At 41.7% G+C, this 15,384-nt stretch overlaps 1 protein-coding gene across 7 annotated transcripts in view; it reads left to right on the forward strand.

Annotated features, from left to right (window-relative positions):
- COL24A1 (collagen type XXIV alpha 1 chain) overlaps positions 1-15,384 on the forward strand; it is a 234,520-nt gene that overhangs the window by 188,115 nt on the left and 31,021 nt on the right. For 5 of the 7 annotated variants that reach the window (XM_077333120.1, XM_077333124.1, XM_077333121.1 and 2 more), the window contains 7 exons: positions 1,086-1,142; positions 2,610-2,663; positions 4,925-4,978; positions 5,105-5,158; positions 9,190-9,243; positions 13,121-13,228; positions 13,823-13,930. In XM_077333120.1, the coding sequence (XP_077189235.1) occupies positions 1,086-1,142; positions 2,610-2,663; positions 4,925-4,978; positions 5,105-5,158; positions 9,190-9,243; positions 13,121-13,228; positions 13,823-13,930 (489 nt within the window). The remainder of the gene's footprint in view (positions 1-1,085; positions 1,143-2,609; positions 2,664-4,924; positions 4,979-5,104; positions 5,159-9,189; positions 9,244-13,120; positions 13,229-13,822; positions 13,931-15,384) is intronic. The other 2 variants (XM_077333123.1, XM_077333125.1) reach the window with 1 other exon arrangement.

Below are 15,384 nucleotides of genomic sequence, written 5' to 3' on the forward strand. Positions count from 1 at the left end.
CCAAAACGGCGATTTCGGGTCACATGGAAAACGCGGAGGGGGAAGACGCGAAGCACACCAGTTATGCACGGGACGGGGCGCAACAGCGGCAAAACCCAGAGTAACTGATTATGCACGCAGCGATCCCGGTGCCACTTCTGGTTGTGCCCCGGTCACCCGAAAGCTGCACTTTCTTCCGCGTTTCGCTAACGTGGCTTTTTCGGCGGCATGCACCGAATCTGCGGCTGGTTGCAGCCGGCACCGTGCGTTATCGGTGATTTTAGTCGCCGCCATTCCACCCCAAATGTGTGTTATTCCCCCCGTGCATAATGGGTCTAAGTGTTACAGTTTAGGAAGGAGTGCAAAGAAAGATCTCCATGGGGAAGCAACCTTATTTTACTTAAAATTAAGCATCATTTAAGCATAAATGATTTTCCCCAAATGGAATACAGCAATATATTAAATTTTGTGTAGAACTATCATTCCTTTCCTCTTGCATTTGACTGAGGGAAAAGGAATCCTTCAGAACCACAAAAAGGACATAATGTGGAAGTAACTAGTTAGATTGTATTCAGGGTTGCCAGGTTGGGCCTTGAGATCCCCTGGTTTGGAGCCTCTCCCCCCCCCCCCTTTATTTTTAGGGCTCTCAGAAACTGGAGGAACTTACCAGTCATGGGGAGGTAAAAATCAGGACGTAAATGTGCTTATATCAGGCAAGCTAATTCTACAATAAAGACTTTCCCCAAAAGCCAGAGAATCGCCCCCCCCCCCCCCCCACACACACACACACACATTGCCATCGTGCCAATGTGACTTTTCGGTAATGTCAGCATGCTGTGTTAGTTTTCCTCCCACATCCCGGAATGCACACTCCCATCCCCAAATGGCAGTTACAAGAGTCCTGGCAACCCTAATTGTATTTATATATCTACTAATGTGGCATAAATATACGGATTACTAAAGGTCTGGGTTTAGTATTTGATGTCTAATTGCAAATACCCAGTTGTTTAAAGTAGAGGGGAAATAATCTCAGATGTTCATGTATAAATACCAAAGACTTGCTCAAGTTTAATGACCAATAAACAATTGATCTGTCTTTATTGTAGGGCTATCCTGGTGAAGACAGCACAGTACTGGGACCACCTGGGCCCATAGGTGAACCAGTAGGTCTTTCTTTATCCAGAAAACTATATAAGTGATTCCAAATAGGAGGCAGGAAATGATTTTCTCCAAAAATATATAGTTGTCTCCAGACACTATCATCAGATTGGATTTTAAAAAATGGAATCAGTGTGGTTGTTTTAAAATACAAAGTTATGTCTGGACTTGCACACATTCAGCTTTTTAAAATTCTGTATGTATTTTCTGACAAAAGAATTATTGTAGACCAATGGATGTTCCCCTTTGGAATGGCAAGTGTGCCCTGTGGCATTTTCAGTTGATCTTGGAAGTCACAATTAAAATATTAAATTAAAATATTACCTCAGTAGTAAGCCACCCAAGTGTGTGGGTTATGAACCAAGGATTTCCCTGGTTCAAATGTTAATTCTTGCCCTGCTAGGTGGCCTGGAATTAGTCAGTATTTTAAGAATTAATTTCTTAAGCTTAATATGGAAATAACAGTGCAGCAACTTGACAAGAACAATGAAATAATAGCTGTGATTTCTATAAGACCCTACATAAATGTTAAGCATTTTTAAATATATTTGACTTTTCCACTGTGTTCTGCAGTGGCAAACTGCTTTTCAGTTTGTTTTAATAAACCCGTGGAATTTAAAAATTAAAATTGCCTTATCCTTACCATAGTTCCTCTATATATTTTTGAAATGCCCATCTGGCTGTGTCTGGCTGTGTCCGGGTGCTGTCCGGACCCAGAAACCTCCTGTCTGGCTAGCGAGCCAATCCGGCACAGCGCCCGCCTCTTTGAGGAGGTCACCAAGCCTCACTACCAGAATCTTCCTGGCCAGCAAGAAGGGTGCAGACAAGGCAAGAGCCCTTCACAGACCAGCCACCACTTCCAGAGGTGCGCAACCAGTGGGAGGGGGCTTTCCCACCCCACTTGGCCCTTGAAGGGCTCTCGCCACATCACAGGCATGGGAAGAGCCCTTCGCGGACCAGTCGCCACCTCCGGAGGTGTGCTGCCCCCAGGAGGGGGTTTTCCCGCCCCACTTGGCCCGCGAAGGCCTCTCGCTGTGTCACAGACGTGGCAAGAGTGCTTCTCAGACCAGCCGCCACCTCCGGAGGTGCACAGCTGGTGGGAGGGGGCTTTCCCACCATGCTTGGCCTGCAAAGCGCTCTCCCTATGTCACAGATATGGCGAGAACCCTTCGCGGACCAGCCACCACCTCCGGAGTTGGCTCGCTCGCCTTCCTACGCCCATTTTTAAAATGGGCTTTACTGCTAGTTACAAATAATTTTAGTATTTCATGTACTCGGGCTATAAATATATTAATCATTTTCCATTGTAGAGCTAATTACAAAATAATTCGGTTCACATATAGAATTTTGAAAGCATTCTTGTTTCTTTCCTTTTTTCTGAATTATTTCTTTTTAATTTCTATTTCCCCCCATAATCAATTTATATTACAAATGGCATTTATAACAATTGGGCCTCTTATTAATTTTTTTAGGGTCCTATTGGTGAACGTGGAGATAGAGGAGAGCCTGGTGATGTAGGTTACCAGGTAAAAACATAGTTTGTTTTTTGGCTCAGTATTTATGATCTGTGTCTGTTTTATTATTTATTTTACTTATATAGGATTACCAAGGCAGCTAACAGATTTAAAATGTACATAATAAAAAGAAAGTCTTAAGAGTTATTAAAACCAAGGTAAACACACCTAGAGTACAATACAGTATATATGTGTGTATATGGGTTTGTGTGTGGGTATAGAGAGAGAGACTATCAAGTCACAGTCAACTTATGGTCACCTGGATTTTTCAAGGCAAGAGATACTCAGTTGTGGTTTGTCATTGCCCGCTTTTGCATAACAACCTGAGACTTCCTTGTTGTTTTCTCATCTAAGTACTAACCAGGACTGAATGCTGCTAAATTTTCAAGACCTGACAATATCAGGCTACCCTGGGCTATCCAGGTCAGGGCAATAAATATAAATAATACACAATAAAATGCACATACATAAAATGGCAATTAAAATACATGGCAGGAAGGAGGCACCACTAAAACAGATGAAACAACAGTTTTTTAGAAGTCTCAAGACCAAACTAAATACAAATTGGGAGATCCATAATTAAGAACTCCTACTTCTTTAAAGGCTAAAAAGTGAATTGGGGCCACAATGCTGGTAAATAGGCTTAACCCCCAATGTATTGTTTCTGCATTTTTCCGAATACCCATGGTTCAGAAGTCTTTGGGATACAGAGACCTAAATTATCAATCTCTTCTGAGCCAATAAGTTCACTGCATGGTGGGAGAATCATTGTGCACCTCACTGGGATATTTTGTGGTTAAAATGGAGCTTCTCAGAGGAAAGGAACGCTGCAAAAAGCCTGTGGTAGAGCTGTTTACTAATTTACTGCTAATTTACTCTCTCCTAATATCTGTACTCTGCTTATTCCTATTTCACTGTCTGAGGAAGTGTACATGCTCACACCTAGAATAAAACATTGTTGGTCTTAAAGGTGCCATTGGACTCAAATTTTGTTGTGGTAGAGCAGAAAGTCTTAGATTCAGTCCCTAGTACCTATAGGTAAACACACAGGAAACACATTTTATGTACCACAAGGACCACCATAATGACTCATGTCCCCATGTTCATATTAAACAAGTTGAGAACTTGGCTGCAAACACAGTTACCTGAAAAACTTAACTTGTTTGAACTCCCTTGATTATGTGTGAGGTGATCTCCTGTTGGATTGTCTCATGTTTCGAGGTGAGAGCTTATCTCAAGTACAATACCATGCCAAGCAGCTTTGTGACTGATCGGTAGCCACTTGTGCTACAGGGTGATTTCATTGTTGCTTGTGTCCACTTCTAGCCCAAGAATTAAATAATCTAATTTACTAGAGAAGCAGTCTATTTGTAAAAAAAAAAGAAGAAAGAAAGCAACTTAATTGTGCAAACTGGATAGATCTGAATATGTCCAGATGCCCCTGCACAACTCACTGAATTATTGGATTCTGCTTGTGACAACTGAGCATGGTATTAACTGAACTAGGTGGTGATCAGAAACAATTTGACTCTGTTGAGCTGCTTTTCACAGATTCAACTGACAGTTCTCTATACATGCATCTTCCCACACAGTCCAGCCTTCTCTGCTTCCCACTCAGTAGCCGGTTACATAAATGAAGTGAGGAAATCAATGAGTCCATGATTAAAAATAAACATATCTTTAAACAATTCTAGCCAGGTTTCTTCAGGCCCACATTATTGTCAAGGTAATTTCACTCATATATATATTCAAACAGATTTATTGGAGCCATAATATCCTCTGACCATCTGGGAAGAATTGATTTCGCTTACTGCATATATGTGAAAGAATCCTGCAAAGTAGGAGTTGAAACTCAACCACCACAGCTATTGTGCAGCCACAAAGCTGTTCAACAGCTGTTCAGTGTGAATGGCAAAATGATCTGAGTTTTGTCTCATTAGTGATGGAGAGCACTGAGCATGGTACTTTAGCAGGCTGAACATATTCTCTGCAGCATCTGTAGTCAGAAATAAAGCAGAGTTAGTTATATTTTGCTGATGAAATTGGATGGATAACCAGGAAGACAGAGAATAGGGCCAAGGTTTATGTGTTCTTGAGTTGAATATTATTTTATTTTTAATATAATAGAGTGCAATGGAAGTTTTGGGACTTCACATATGAATAAGATATAGCTGAAAGACCAAAAAAGTTCCTACCATCTAGTATTGCAATGAAATCCACATGTTGGAGTGCATACTTTGCCTGCCAGTAATATGTTGTTCTCTGGTTTCTAGGGTAACCCAGGACATCCAGGACACAGAGGAGCTATTGGACAACAAGGACCACCAGTAAGTGTATTGTAAAGTGGGCTGTCTTCATTGTTCTCATTTTAAAATAATACAATTGTATTTTCATATTTGTTACTTCAGGACAATCTCTGACTTTTTTTTAATGGATTTTTTTCCTCCCCAAAGGGTGAGCCAGGTGAACGGGGTGAAGCGGGACCAAAAGGAGAGCGGGGATCTCGAGTAAGTCAAAAGAGATGAGATAATATATTGTTTTGATTATTTTAAAGCTCCTTGGTACTTTAAAGATTAACAAACTCATAATTTCTTTAGAAGTACTTATGCGCAAATTTAAAAATCCAAGATTAAAATAAGCCCTAGCTCTCAAATGCCTGCTGAAATAATAATAAAAAAGTCTTCAACAGCATTTTAAATATTAAAACTAAGCAGACTTGCCAAGCTTTTCTGGGGAGTCAAGGCAATATTGAGGCTGCCACTGCTGTTCAATCCTCCCTCTTGTCCTCCTAAGTCACATTTTATATAATAAAGAAGGTGCAGGTGTTATTTTATACCTGACATGTACCTTTGGCCACCATCGGAAACAGCAAGTTGGACTAAAAGATGCAATGGCAGTTCTGATGCTGTTAGTAGCCCTTTTCTTGTTCTTTGTATGTTGCTTTTGAGTTTCTTGGAGTCAGGGCAGGATAAAATTATACTAGGGACCAGTCCTATTATTTCCCTGCTTAGGATGCAGAGAGCAGTGCTGATGGATTGTGTTGTGGTGGGACAAGCAGTTGGGCCCTTGGCCCTAACTGCAGTTGTTGGGAGTCAACATATGATCCTTTGTGCCATGGTACTTGTTTAGCAACTCATAGAGCAGGGCTAGTAGAAAACAACTGTTGAAGGTCTTTGAGTACCGATATAAAAGACAAATTGAGTAGCAGTAGCCTTTCTGGCATCATGCCTGTGGTTTTGAATAATTTTTTTGTCTGAAGTATTTTTTTTAATATAAAGTTGTTCTTTTTCTGGAAATTCAGTAAAAAAAATTTAAAATGTTGCATTCTTTAAAAGAAGTTTGCTTAGGAAAATAGCTCAGAATATCCAAGATGACGGAGACCACCAGAGACCCTCACAACTTAATCTGCATGTTCTTCAGATGTTTTGTTTTATGTTTGTTTTGATGAAAAGGAACTAAAGAGAAAGCTACTTTTTGAGATTCGTGTGAATTTCAGAAGTAGCAATGTGGAAAGACTGTTACTTAAAGAAAGGAAATCTGAAATTTTACTGGGCATGCTCATTTCTTATAGAAACTCTTGTGGTTGTGACCACTGTTACTATCCATTTAAATTCATTTGTAAAGAAAGCACAGCTATGGCACAATTCCTGTGTGTTTGGAACAATGAGTTTGGGGTTCAGTCCAAAGGACCAAGTACAGATGTTACATTTTGAAATTAATTCTTTGAGTTGAATGTGCAGTTAAAGTAGCCAAATAAGTAATTTTAAAGGATTAAATAAAGAGCAGTTTTTAACGCTCTTGCACCCACTTGCACCTTCAAGACTTCTACTTTCAACTTAGTCCTGCACAGTAAAATTAGTTTTTGATGGATATGTGATAATCTGTGTAAAGGCAAGATCACATTTTGTTAGCTTACATATCTCAGTAGCTCTGTGAAGCTTCTCCTGTAATTGCAGGATGTTTAATGTTTGGCAGACATACATAATTCAGAACCAAAAAAAGAAAACTGTTTAGTCTATGTTGCCCCCCTTTCAAATTTTCCATTATGCTCCCTAGGTTGAAATATAATATTCCAGGCATATTCCTACAAATAATTTACCAGCCATAAGCTTAATGGAAAATGTACATCTTAAAACTGCAGTTAAATCTCTGCTAGTAACATGAGAAATATTGAGCTGCTCCTACTACATTGATTGCATAGAACAGGAATCAAAATGTATTTTAAACAGATTCCAAACTGATAACAAATACAAAATTGACAGTTTGTGCAGACTTGGAACCTGTGAATTACTTCCACTGATAGTAGATAGTATTCCCTTGGTATAATTACCTCCTTTTGCTGAAGGAAAGCTCCAGCATCACTCAAATGAAGTCATGATGCACAAGTGGAAACACAAATGGATTTAGCACAGTTCTGCTTCCACATGATCTTTCACAACGTCTAGCACTTTCCTCCCTATACGTTATGTATATTACATGACATCAAGTCACTTCTAACTTATCACAACCCTATGAATTAATGTCTTCCAAAGTATCCTATTATGAACAGCCTTGTTTAGGTCTTGCAAGCTGAAGACTGTGTCTTATGGAGGCGATGCAGGATCTTCTTCTTTTTCTAATCCCTTCAAACTTTCCTGGCATTACTGTCTTTTCCAGTGAGTCTCATCTTCTCTTGATAACCACAGTTTAGTCATTTTAACTTCTAGGAAGAGTTCAGGCTTGATTTGCTCTAAAACCCACTTGTTTTTCTTTTGGGGGGGGGGTCTATGGTATCTTCCAATATCACATTTCAAATGAATCAGTTTTGTTTGTCAGCTATCTTCATTGTCTAACTGTCCCATCCATACACAGTATTAGGGAATACCATAGTATGAATGATATTGATCTTGATCTCCAGCAGCCTTTCCTTACATTTAAGGATCTTTTCTAGTCCCTTCAATGCTGCCCTTCCAAATCTCAATCTCCTTCTGATTTCTTGTTTGCACTCTTTATTTTGGTTGATTATTGAGCCAAGGAACAGAAAATCATTAACCATTTCAGTTTCTTCCATGTGAACCTTATATATTAGATTGCTAGAAAATCAGTTCCACAAGATCTTTAGCAAGCAGAAATGCAAGCAATTATACAGTAAGGCTTAGTACAAGACACTACCATTTTCTTGCATTTCCTGGCACAATCAGAAACACAGGAAAAAGACCACATTATCCATTTTCACTGTTAAGCATATCATATATCCGTGTGTATGCTCCAGGGCAGTAGACCTGCATATACCATCCTCTATACCTCATGAATTATGCAATGGGGTGCATGCTTATTCTGCCTGAGAATTCTATCACAAAAAGGCTCACAGCAAGTCCTCTGAGCCACTCTCCAGGCCAAAGAGGTTGATGGGCAGAAAGCCCCTGTGGCACAGAGACACTTGTCTGGTGAGCCAGGCACACAGCCCATTGGTGGGCCAAGGGCTTGGCCTGACAGATGAGGCTCAGCTGATTCCTCTTTCCCTGCCCCAGTGAGTCTCAGGGATATGGGCTCAATGGTGGCCCACCCCACAGAGTCTGCACACGCAAAGCCACATTGCAGAAAAGGGGGAGACTGAGTCATCTTCTCTCTTCCCCTCTTTGCTTTGCATGTGACTTTTGTAAAAATCAAACCTGTGGTAGTTTGCAAGAGAAACTTTCCTTGTCAATAGTTTTCCTAACAAACCAGGACTAGTGATAACCTCATACTGATAGACTCATGACATTTGTAAAAAAGACCCCACCTTTAAATAAGTGTAATAGGCTCTAGTCATCAGTTTCAATAAAGTTTTGCCAGTTTCAGGACAATTTCTTGTAGTTTCCCTGTGTTCCTTTGTGTTCCTTTCATTCAAGTAACTGAACCAGGAGGATTTAAATTAAAGGTGCTTACTTGACACTAATGTGCAGCTGTGATAAGCAATTGCTTCAATTAAAAAAAAACCTGGACGCCCCTCTGCACGTCACAAATGATAATCCCACCTGAATTAAGAAAACTCTGTTTTTTGAGGCTGTAGCTGCAGAATAAATACACTGGAGAAAAAAGAATGGTGTGTGAAGGCAATCATAGAATCTGAAGTCAAGCTTGACTGCTCAGAGAATATGCAGTAAGTTGTTTGTGTGAAAAAGGCCTACATTTCATGAGCATGACTTCCTTGTGGTGTAATGTTCCTGTATTAGCAAAAGCTAAACAACTATAGTTTTTCACTCAGTACACAATTGATTCCCGGCCCAAAGTAGAACACCATTCACTATTGTGGCTGAATGTATGGATGTATGTGTGTGATATGTTTTTGAAGCAGTGCAGTGTTTTGCTAAACCCAAGAGGTAGGAAGAGAGATAATGAGTGTACAAGAAGTTTGTGATAATATATTACTCTTGATGGAAGTGATTGTCATTCTTTGACATTGACATAACACTAAATAATACAAATGCTCCTAACTCCTTGACAGAGAAATGCAGGCTTCTGACTGTTGCTAAGTTTCATCAGGTTTATTGGCTAACAGATGTTTTGGAATCTCCAGGGTCCTACTGGAAAAAAGGGAATGAGTGGTCAAGCTGGGAAACCTGGAATGCTTGTAAGTAAACAGACTGTTTTGTTCATCATGTGCTTACATTTCAGATATCAAGTAGCGCAAAGGCAGATCCAAATTGCTTAATGCGGGAAACAACAAAAAGCCAATGAATTTCAGTTACGTAGCTTATACAACTTGGCGCATATACATGCAGAAAAATTATACCAAGATCATTTGTTGCCTTTTATAACCATGTTCTTCAGAGGGTCTGCAATGCATATACAGTTGTTATGAAATGAATAGAGATCAACTGCTTTTATTGATTTATGGATTTTTATGACTTGATTCTGTTTATTCTTCACTACTGTTTGCTCCCTGATTTCATATATGGAAGCCTCGGGCATTTTCCTGCTCTGACAGTTATTATTTACTGTAACTTTTCTGAAAAGGGAATGACTTTTTAGAACTGAGTGAATCCACAATCAGGCAGCTACTTTATGACTGTGCAGGATAATTTTGGGTCAAATACATCTTTAAAAGTGTCTGCTTTCAGATGCTCTCATTTTGATCATCCTGCTATGGGTGCTTATCTTTAGAAAGATTGTTTTCTATTGTTTTTAAGGTTTTCTTCATTCTGATGCTGTAGCTGTAAACGGTGTTATTTGCAAGATTTGTTGGTCTAGAAAACAGACTGATGTTTTTTATATTTTGGCTGAATTTCAGTGGCATCTGATTGTTGTTAATTGATACTGCTGTCCTCGATTATAGTTTGGCATTTCTGAAAGGGGTATTTAAATGTTTCGGTTGACTTGATTTTTTTTGTAAAAATCAAGGAGATGAGTTGCAGCTGGGATGGGAGGGGGCGCAGAAACAGCTTCCCATAGGGAATTGGTCAGATCCCATGGGAATGCCAGAAGGGTAGAGTTTCCAAAGGGGCTGGCCCCAGAACAACCAGACCCTTTATTAGACAAATGGAAGAAAGGTAACAAGAGATACCCTGTTTTGGGCTTCAGATGCTAGGGTTACAAGTGAGGTGAGGAACTAGGATAACAGTGCTCTTCCACCAGTAAGCCTTTCCTTAAGTGAATTTCTATTTCTTCTAGAACAAAAGGCACATGAAAGCTTATACCTAGACTCAGACTTTACTGGACTTAAAGGTGCCACTGGTCTCAAACTTTGTTCTGTTGTTTCAAACCAACACAGCTATCCACCTGAATCTATTTGTGTTTTTCTGTTGTATTATTTTAGATATACATTTGTTAGGCAGCTGAAATTGCTACTTTTGTGCAGTACTTTTTAATCCCACTTTTGTATGTGAGCAAGGTACTATTGTATAAGTTTTATTCTATTTGTTGATTTATTCATTTACTAGGGGCAAAGCCCGTTGTCTCCAAGAATACAATGGGCGCTAGAGCTTGGCAGTGGGAAGAGGAAGGGGAGGAGTTGTCCAGTCTGTAAGGGCATGGGGTTGTCATGTGTGTTGTGTGGGAGGTTGTGGTGGCATGGTGGCAAATGAGGCCATGGTGTGGAGATATGGGTGTCAAGAACCTGTGGTGTGGAATGTTCGTTGAGTGTGGGAGAGGACTGACCTTTGGGAATTGTGGCATAGTGGTTACAGATGAGCTTTCCAGAGCCATATCCTCAGATATGTGAAGGGAAAATCAGACTGGAGACTCTTCTTAGGGGAAGATTACATGGCAACCAATTCCCCCCAGTTCTGCGTCATTTCCCTTCTTGTGTGAATTAGGCCACATTCACCGAAATGTCCCTCTGCCCTAATACACATAGGGCAGTCACAGTACACAGGTGTCCACCCTGTTCCTTCTGTCTCCCATATTTTCACTGTTGATAAAATGTTATGTGCCCACATGCTTCTTTCATGGTTGCTCCTTAGAAGAACGGATTTTTGTACCCTATTGCTTACTACCCAAAGGAGTCTCAAAGCGGTTTACAAACACCTTTTCCATTTGTCTCTCCACAATAGTCAACCTGTGAGGTATGTAGGGTTGTGAGAGATCTGAGAGAACTGGGAATGGGCCGCAGTGACCCAGCAGGCCTCAGGTGTCTCAAAGCATTTTCCAATCGTCTTCCCCTTCTCTCCCCATAGCAGACTTGCCATGAGGGAGGTGGGGTAGCGAGCCTCACAGGGAAGCTGGCAACCCTAAGAGGAAGACTGTCTGTGCACAGCAGTCTTGACCTTAGTAAGGTTTTTAATACTGTTTTTTTATTTGCCAGGCCAAGGTTATTTGCCAGTTACTATTTCAGTTACTATGTGTCTCCAGACATTTACTTGTTCTCTATTTAGTTTCAGGCTGTAAACATTTATTTAGATCTTCCTGCACTTTCCAGACTCACAGGACTGATGCTGGTCTGCCTGTCTGTGCCCCAGAATAAAAACAGTTGCTGGTAAGGGCTGGCCATAGCCCATAGGCCAGGAGGGACACTCCTGCACCACTCCCTACCAACTGCAGGCAAAAATGGCTCATGTGAAGGCTGGACTCTGAGGCATTGTACGATATTGAAGTCCCACCTCTAAACCTCCAGGAATATTTCCAACCCAGGGGTAGCCAACCTACAGGTGTGGCCTGGAGAGCTCCTGGAATTACAGCTCACCTGCAGAGTATAAAGATCAGCTACCGAGGCAGAAAGGGCAACTTTGGACAGGGTTGTGGTAGAGAAGAAACATTTAAGGCTTCCCACACAGGTTGTTGTTGAATTGAAAGACTTGAGGCCTACTGCACAGGGTTGTTGTGCAGATGAAACAGGAGACAAAAGAGCCAGCTTCCTCTGCAGAATAACGCTGTGCAGTGGCCTCAAATCTGCAGAGAGTTGCAAAGAAGAAAGACACATGGCTTGGCTGTGTCTAACCTCCGGGCGGAGCAGTATTTTAAGTAAGAAGGGGCTTTTCTGTAGCCTCCCTGTCAGGCAACTGTTTGGCAGAAGGGGAAATCCCCCCCCCCTTCAAAAGGAAGGCCCTCAGTCTCCCCTGCGTTGCTCTTGGAAAGGCCTGTCAGAGGCTCCTTCGCAGCAGGCCTGAAGGGGGGAGGGGGAGCACTCTGCAGCCTCCTGCCAGCTCTGTCAGGGTTCTGAGGCAATTTACAGTTGGACATGGCAGTTAGGACAGCCTTGGGGTGAAACGGGCTGGCACAGCCTGTCCAAGCCTCTGTTCTCATCCCCTTTGGCAGCCCTACTGAACTCCTCTCCCTTTGGTGGTCAGGAGCAGACTGGCAGCCAGACTGGGCTGGGTGAATGGAATTTTGGTCTTTCCTGGTGAGGGGCCAATAGGAAGGCACTTTGCGCGCCTCCCCATTGGCTGCTTGGCCCTGGATGGACACTCGGAGGGCCCAATCAGGAGCCGCTTCGCGGCTCCTGATTGGGCCCTCTGAGTTTTTATCCTGGACAGGGCCCGCCCTAACTCCTCCCCAGGTGGCCTTACTCTTTTATTTAATAGGACCCTGTCCTATTTAAAGATTTAGTCATTCATTCATTATAGTTTCAAAGCAGATTACACAGTATAAGCAAATATATAACATTATGAGATCTCCAATAAGCTATGTAATGGAGGTAATATTGATGAAACCTGAGAGAAATTTGTTAAGTGATCCCAGAGCCACGTAATAGGATCCTACTTACAGCTACAATTACAGCTAAAATTACATAATAGGATCCTATTTACAACAGCAGTACAAACTATACAGACTAGTACAGTCCATAGTTCCTAACCTTTTACCCAAGTATCTTTCTGAACCATTTTGTTATAGAACAGTCCTATTACCTGTATAAATACCCTTCTTGGCAATAATTTATTTAAATATTATATTGATGTCTCATTAGCTATCAGAAAACAGGAGATAAACAATGTAATAGAAGCAATAATTAAGCTGCACACTCCAGATATTGATGCTGTTTGGCAGTCTAATAAGATTCAAATTTATTTCAGGGTAAGCCTGGTCATGTAGGTCAAAAGGGTCCACCGGGCTATCTTGGACCAGAGGGCATTCCTGGGAGTCCTGGAAAACGTGGTTTACCTGGGCAAGAGGCTTTTCCTGTGAGTAATACTTGTGTCACATCTTTATTCATGGAATAATTTTTAACTACCAGATGCCAGAAGGGACAAAAAGATGATTACTTTTCATATCCGTGTCACGTCTCCTTGCTTGAAAACATTATCTGAGAAATAGCCACATCATCTGCATTTCCCATGTGTTTTTCATTAACCGGTATGCCACATTGGGGTATATGTCCAGACCATGCAGCAACCACACCACAATGGAAATATAAGTATCAAGCATTAGTCGTCAAACAAAATCTGACTGCTTTTTTACAGCGGAAAATTGGTTCCAGGAAGCTCTGCCTTGCTTTGAGATGGGACCGTGTTTTATGTCTGGTTGTCAGTAGAGGTCCTTCATAGAATATATTACCAGTCTAATGGCTTTGTGAAGTTTTATGAAATTGTAGAGGTAATTTCTAAGCAATAATATTATCCAACCATTTATTTTATTTAAGTGTAAATGTTTCTGTTTGTGTTTAAATGTAGGTGAAACAAGCTAGTTTGCATGAAGTAAAGACCTTTGTTTTAGTGACCAAAACAAGTAATCAGTGGTAAATCAGTGGCAAATTACTTGCTATTTGCTTATCCAAGGGTAACAGAGGCAGCCCAGGAATAGCTGGACTGGCAGGATATCCTGGAACTCAGGGACCAAAGGGGTTACCAGGTATGCCAGGAAATGCTGGACCACCAGGACTAAAGGTACTAGAATTGTATAACTTATAAACTGTTTAACATCTTCATGAGCCCTCTTGCCCAGCTGGTCCAAACTGTGACCTGAGTTGTTTCCAGTATGCTGATGACACCCAGCTCTACCTCCTGATGGTGATCAGCCTGACACCCCCCCCCCCCCTGAAGTGTACCTCCCTGGCCTGAAAAGTGTACAACTAAAAACTGCACCATCAGTCAGGAACCTGGACATGATCTTTAACCATGGAATCTCACATCATGAAAGTAGCGCAGATGGAATTTTTCACAAGCCAAGCTACTAGCACCCCATCTGGCCCCAGAACCCTTTGCCATAGTGATCCACACAACAGCCTCTCTAGGTTGGATTAGTGCAGTTTACTCTATGCAAGCCTTCCCTTATCCCTGTTCCGGAAACTACAATTGGTCTAAAACACAGCTGCCCAGGTCCTCATCTGAACATCATGGAGGACCCACGTCACCCCAATCCTTCAGAAGCCACACTGGCTACCAGTTGAATACTGGATCAGGTTTGTGCTGGTACTCACCTTCAAGGGCATACACGGTCCGGGTCCTGCGTACCTCAAGGACCGTCTGCTTCCCAATATCCCCCAAAGAGTGACATGCTCCATTCATTCCAACAGGCTGGTGATTTCTGCTCCCCCTCCCCCCCAAAAAAAAAAATTCACCTGGCCTGAGCTAGAGCCAGGGCCTTCTTGGCTGTGGTCCCAACCTGGTGAGATGAATTCCCAAATGAAATCAAGGCCCTATCAAAGCTGAAACATTTTGTAGGGCCTGCAAAATGGAGCTCTTCTGTCAGGCTTTTGGCTGAGACCAGCAACAGGGCCTTCCTGGACCCATCCCTGCCAGGCGGCCTACTGATGCTTTATATGTTTGTTTGTTGTTGACTTTTCTGTTCCTTCTTTATTGTTGCAAAATGCCTTCAATGTACTTTTTTGTTTTTACTGTTCCATGTGCACTGATCTGAGATGTCTTAGTAGGGGCGGTCTATAAGACAGACAGACAGACAGACAGACAAGCTCCTTTACATTGTATTTGGGCTCCTTTGATGCATTAAATAATAAAGACAAAAATTAGGCTTGAATAAAGCTTGTACATTTATATGTTGTTATGGATGACCCAAGTGATAAAACATGTATGTAGGCTGACTTTGGTAAACTTTCTGTAATTTGTATTGCCATTTCAAATGAACTGGAAAAGAGCGGTGGCTTCTAATCCGGCAAGCCAGGTTTGATTCCCCGCTCACCCACATGAAGCGAGCTGGGTGACCTTGGGCTTGTCACAGCCTTGTTCGAAGTGTTCTAACTTACCAGTAATATCAAGGCTCTCTCAGTCCTACCTCCCTCACAGGGTGTCTGTTGTGGGGAGAGAAAAGGGGGTGGCTTTGGGCCACAGCTCACAGCCTGATCAAGTGGGGCTGGTGGGTGCAGGACAGAGCTCCTTAGCAG

Source organism: Paroedura picta, chromosome 4 (assembly GCF_049243985.1).
Source record: "Paroedura picta isolate Pp20150507F chromosome 4, Ppicta_v3.0, whole genome shotgun sequence".
NCBI lineage: Eukaryota > Metazoa > Chordata > Lepidosauria > Squamata > Gekkonidae > Paroedura > Paroedura picta.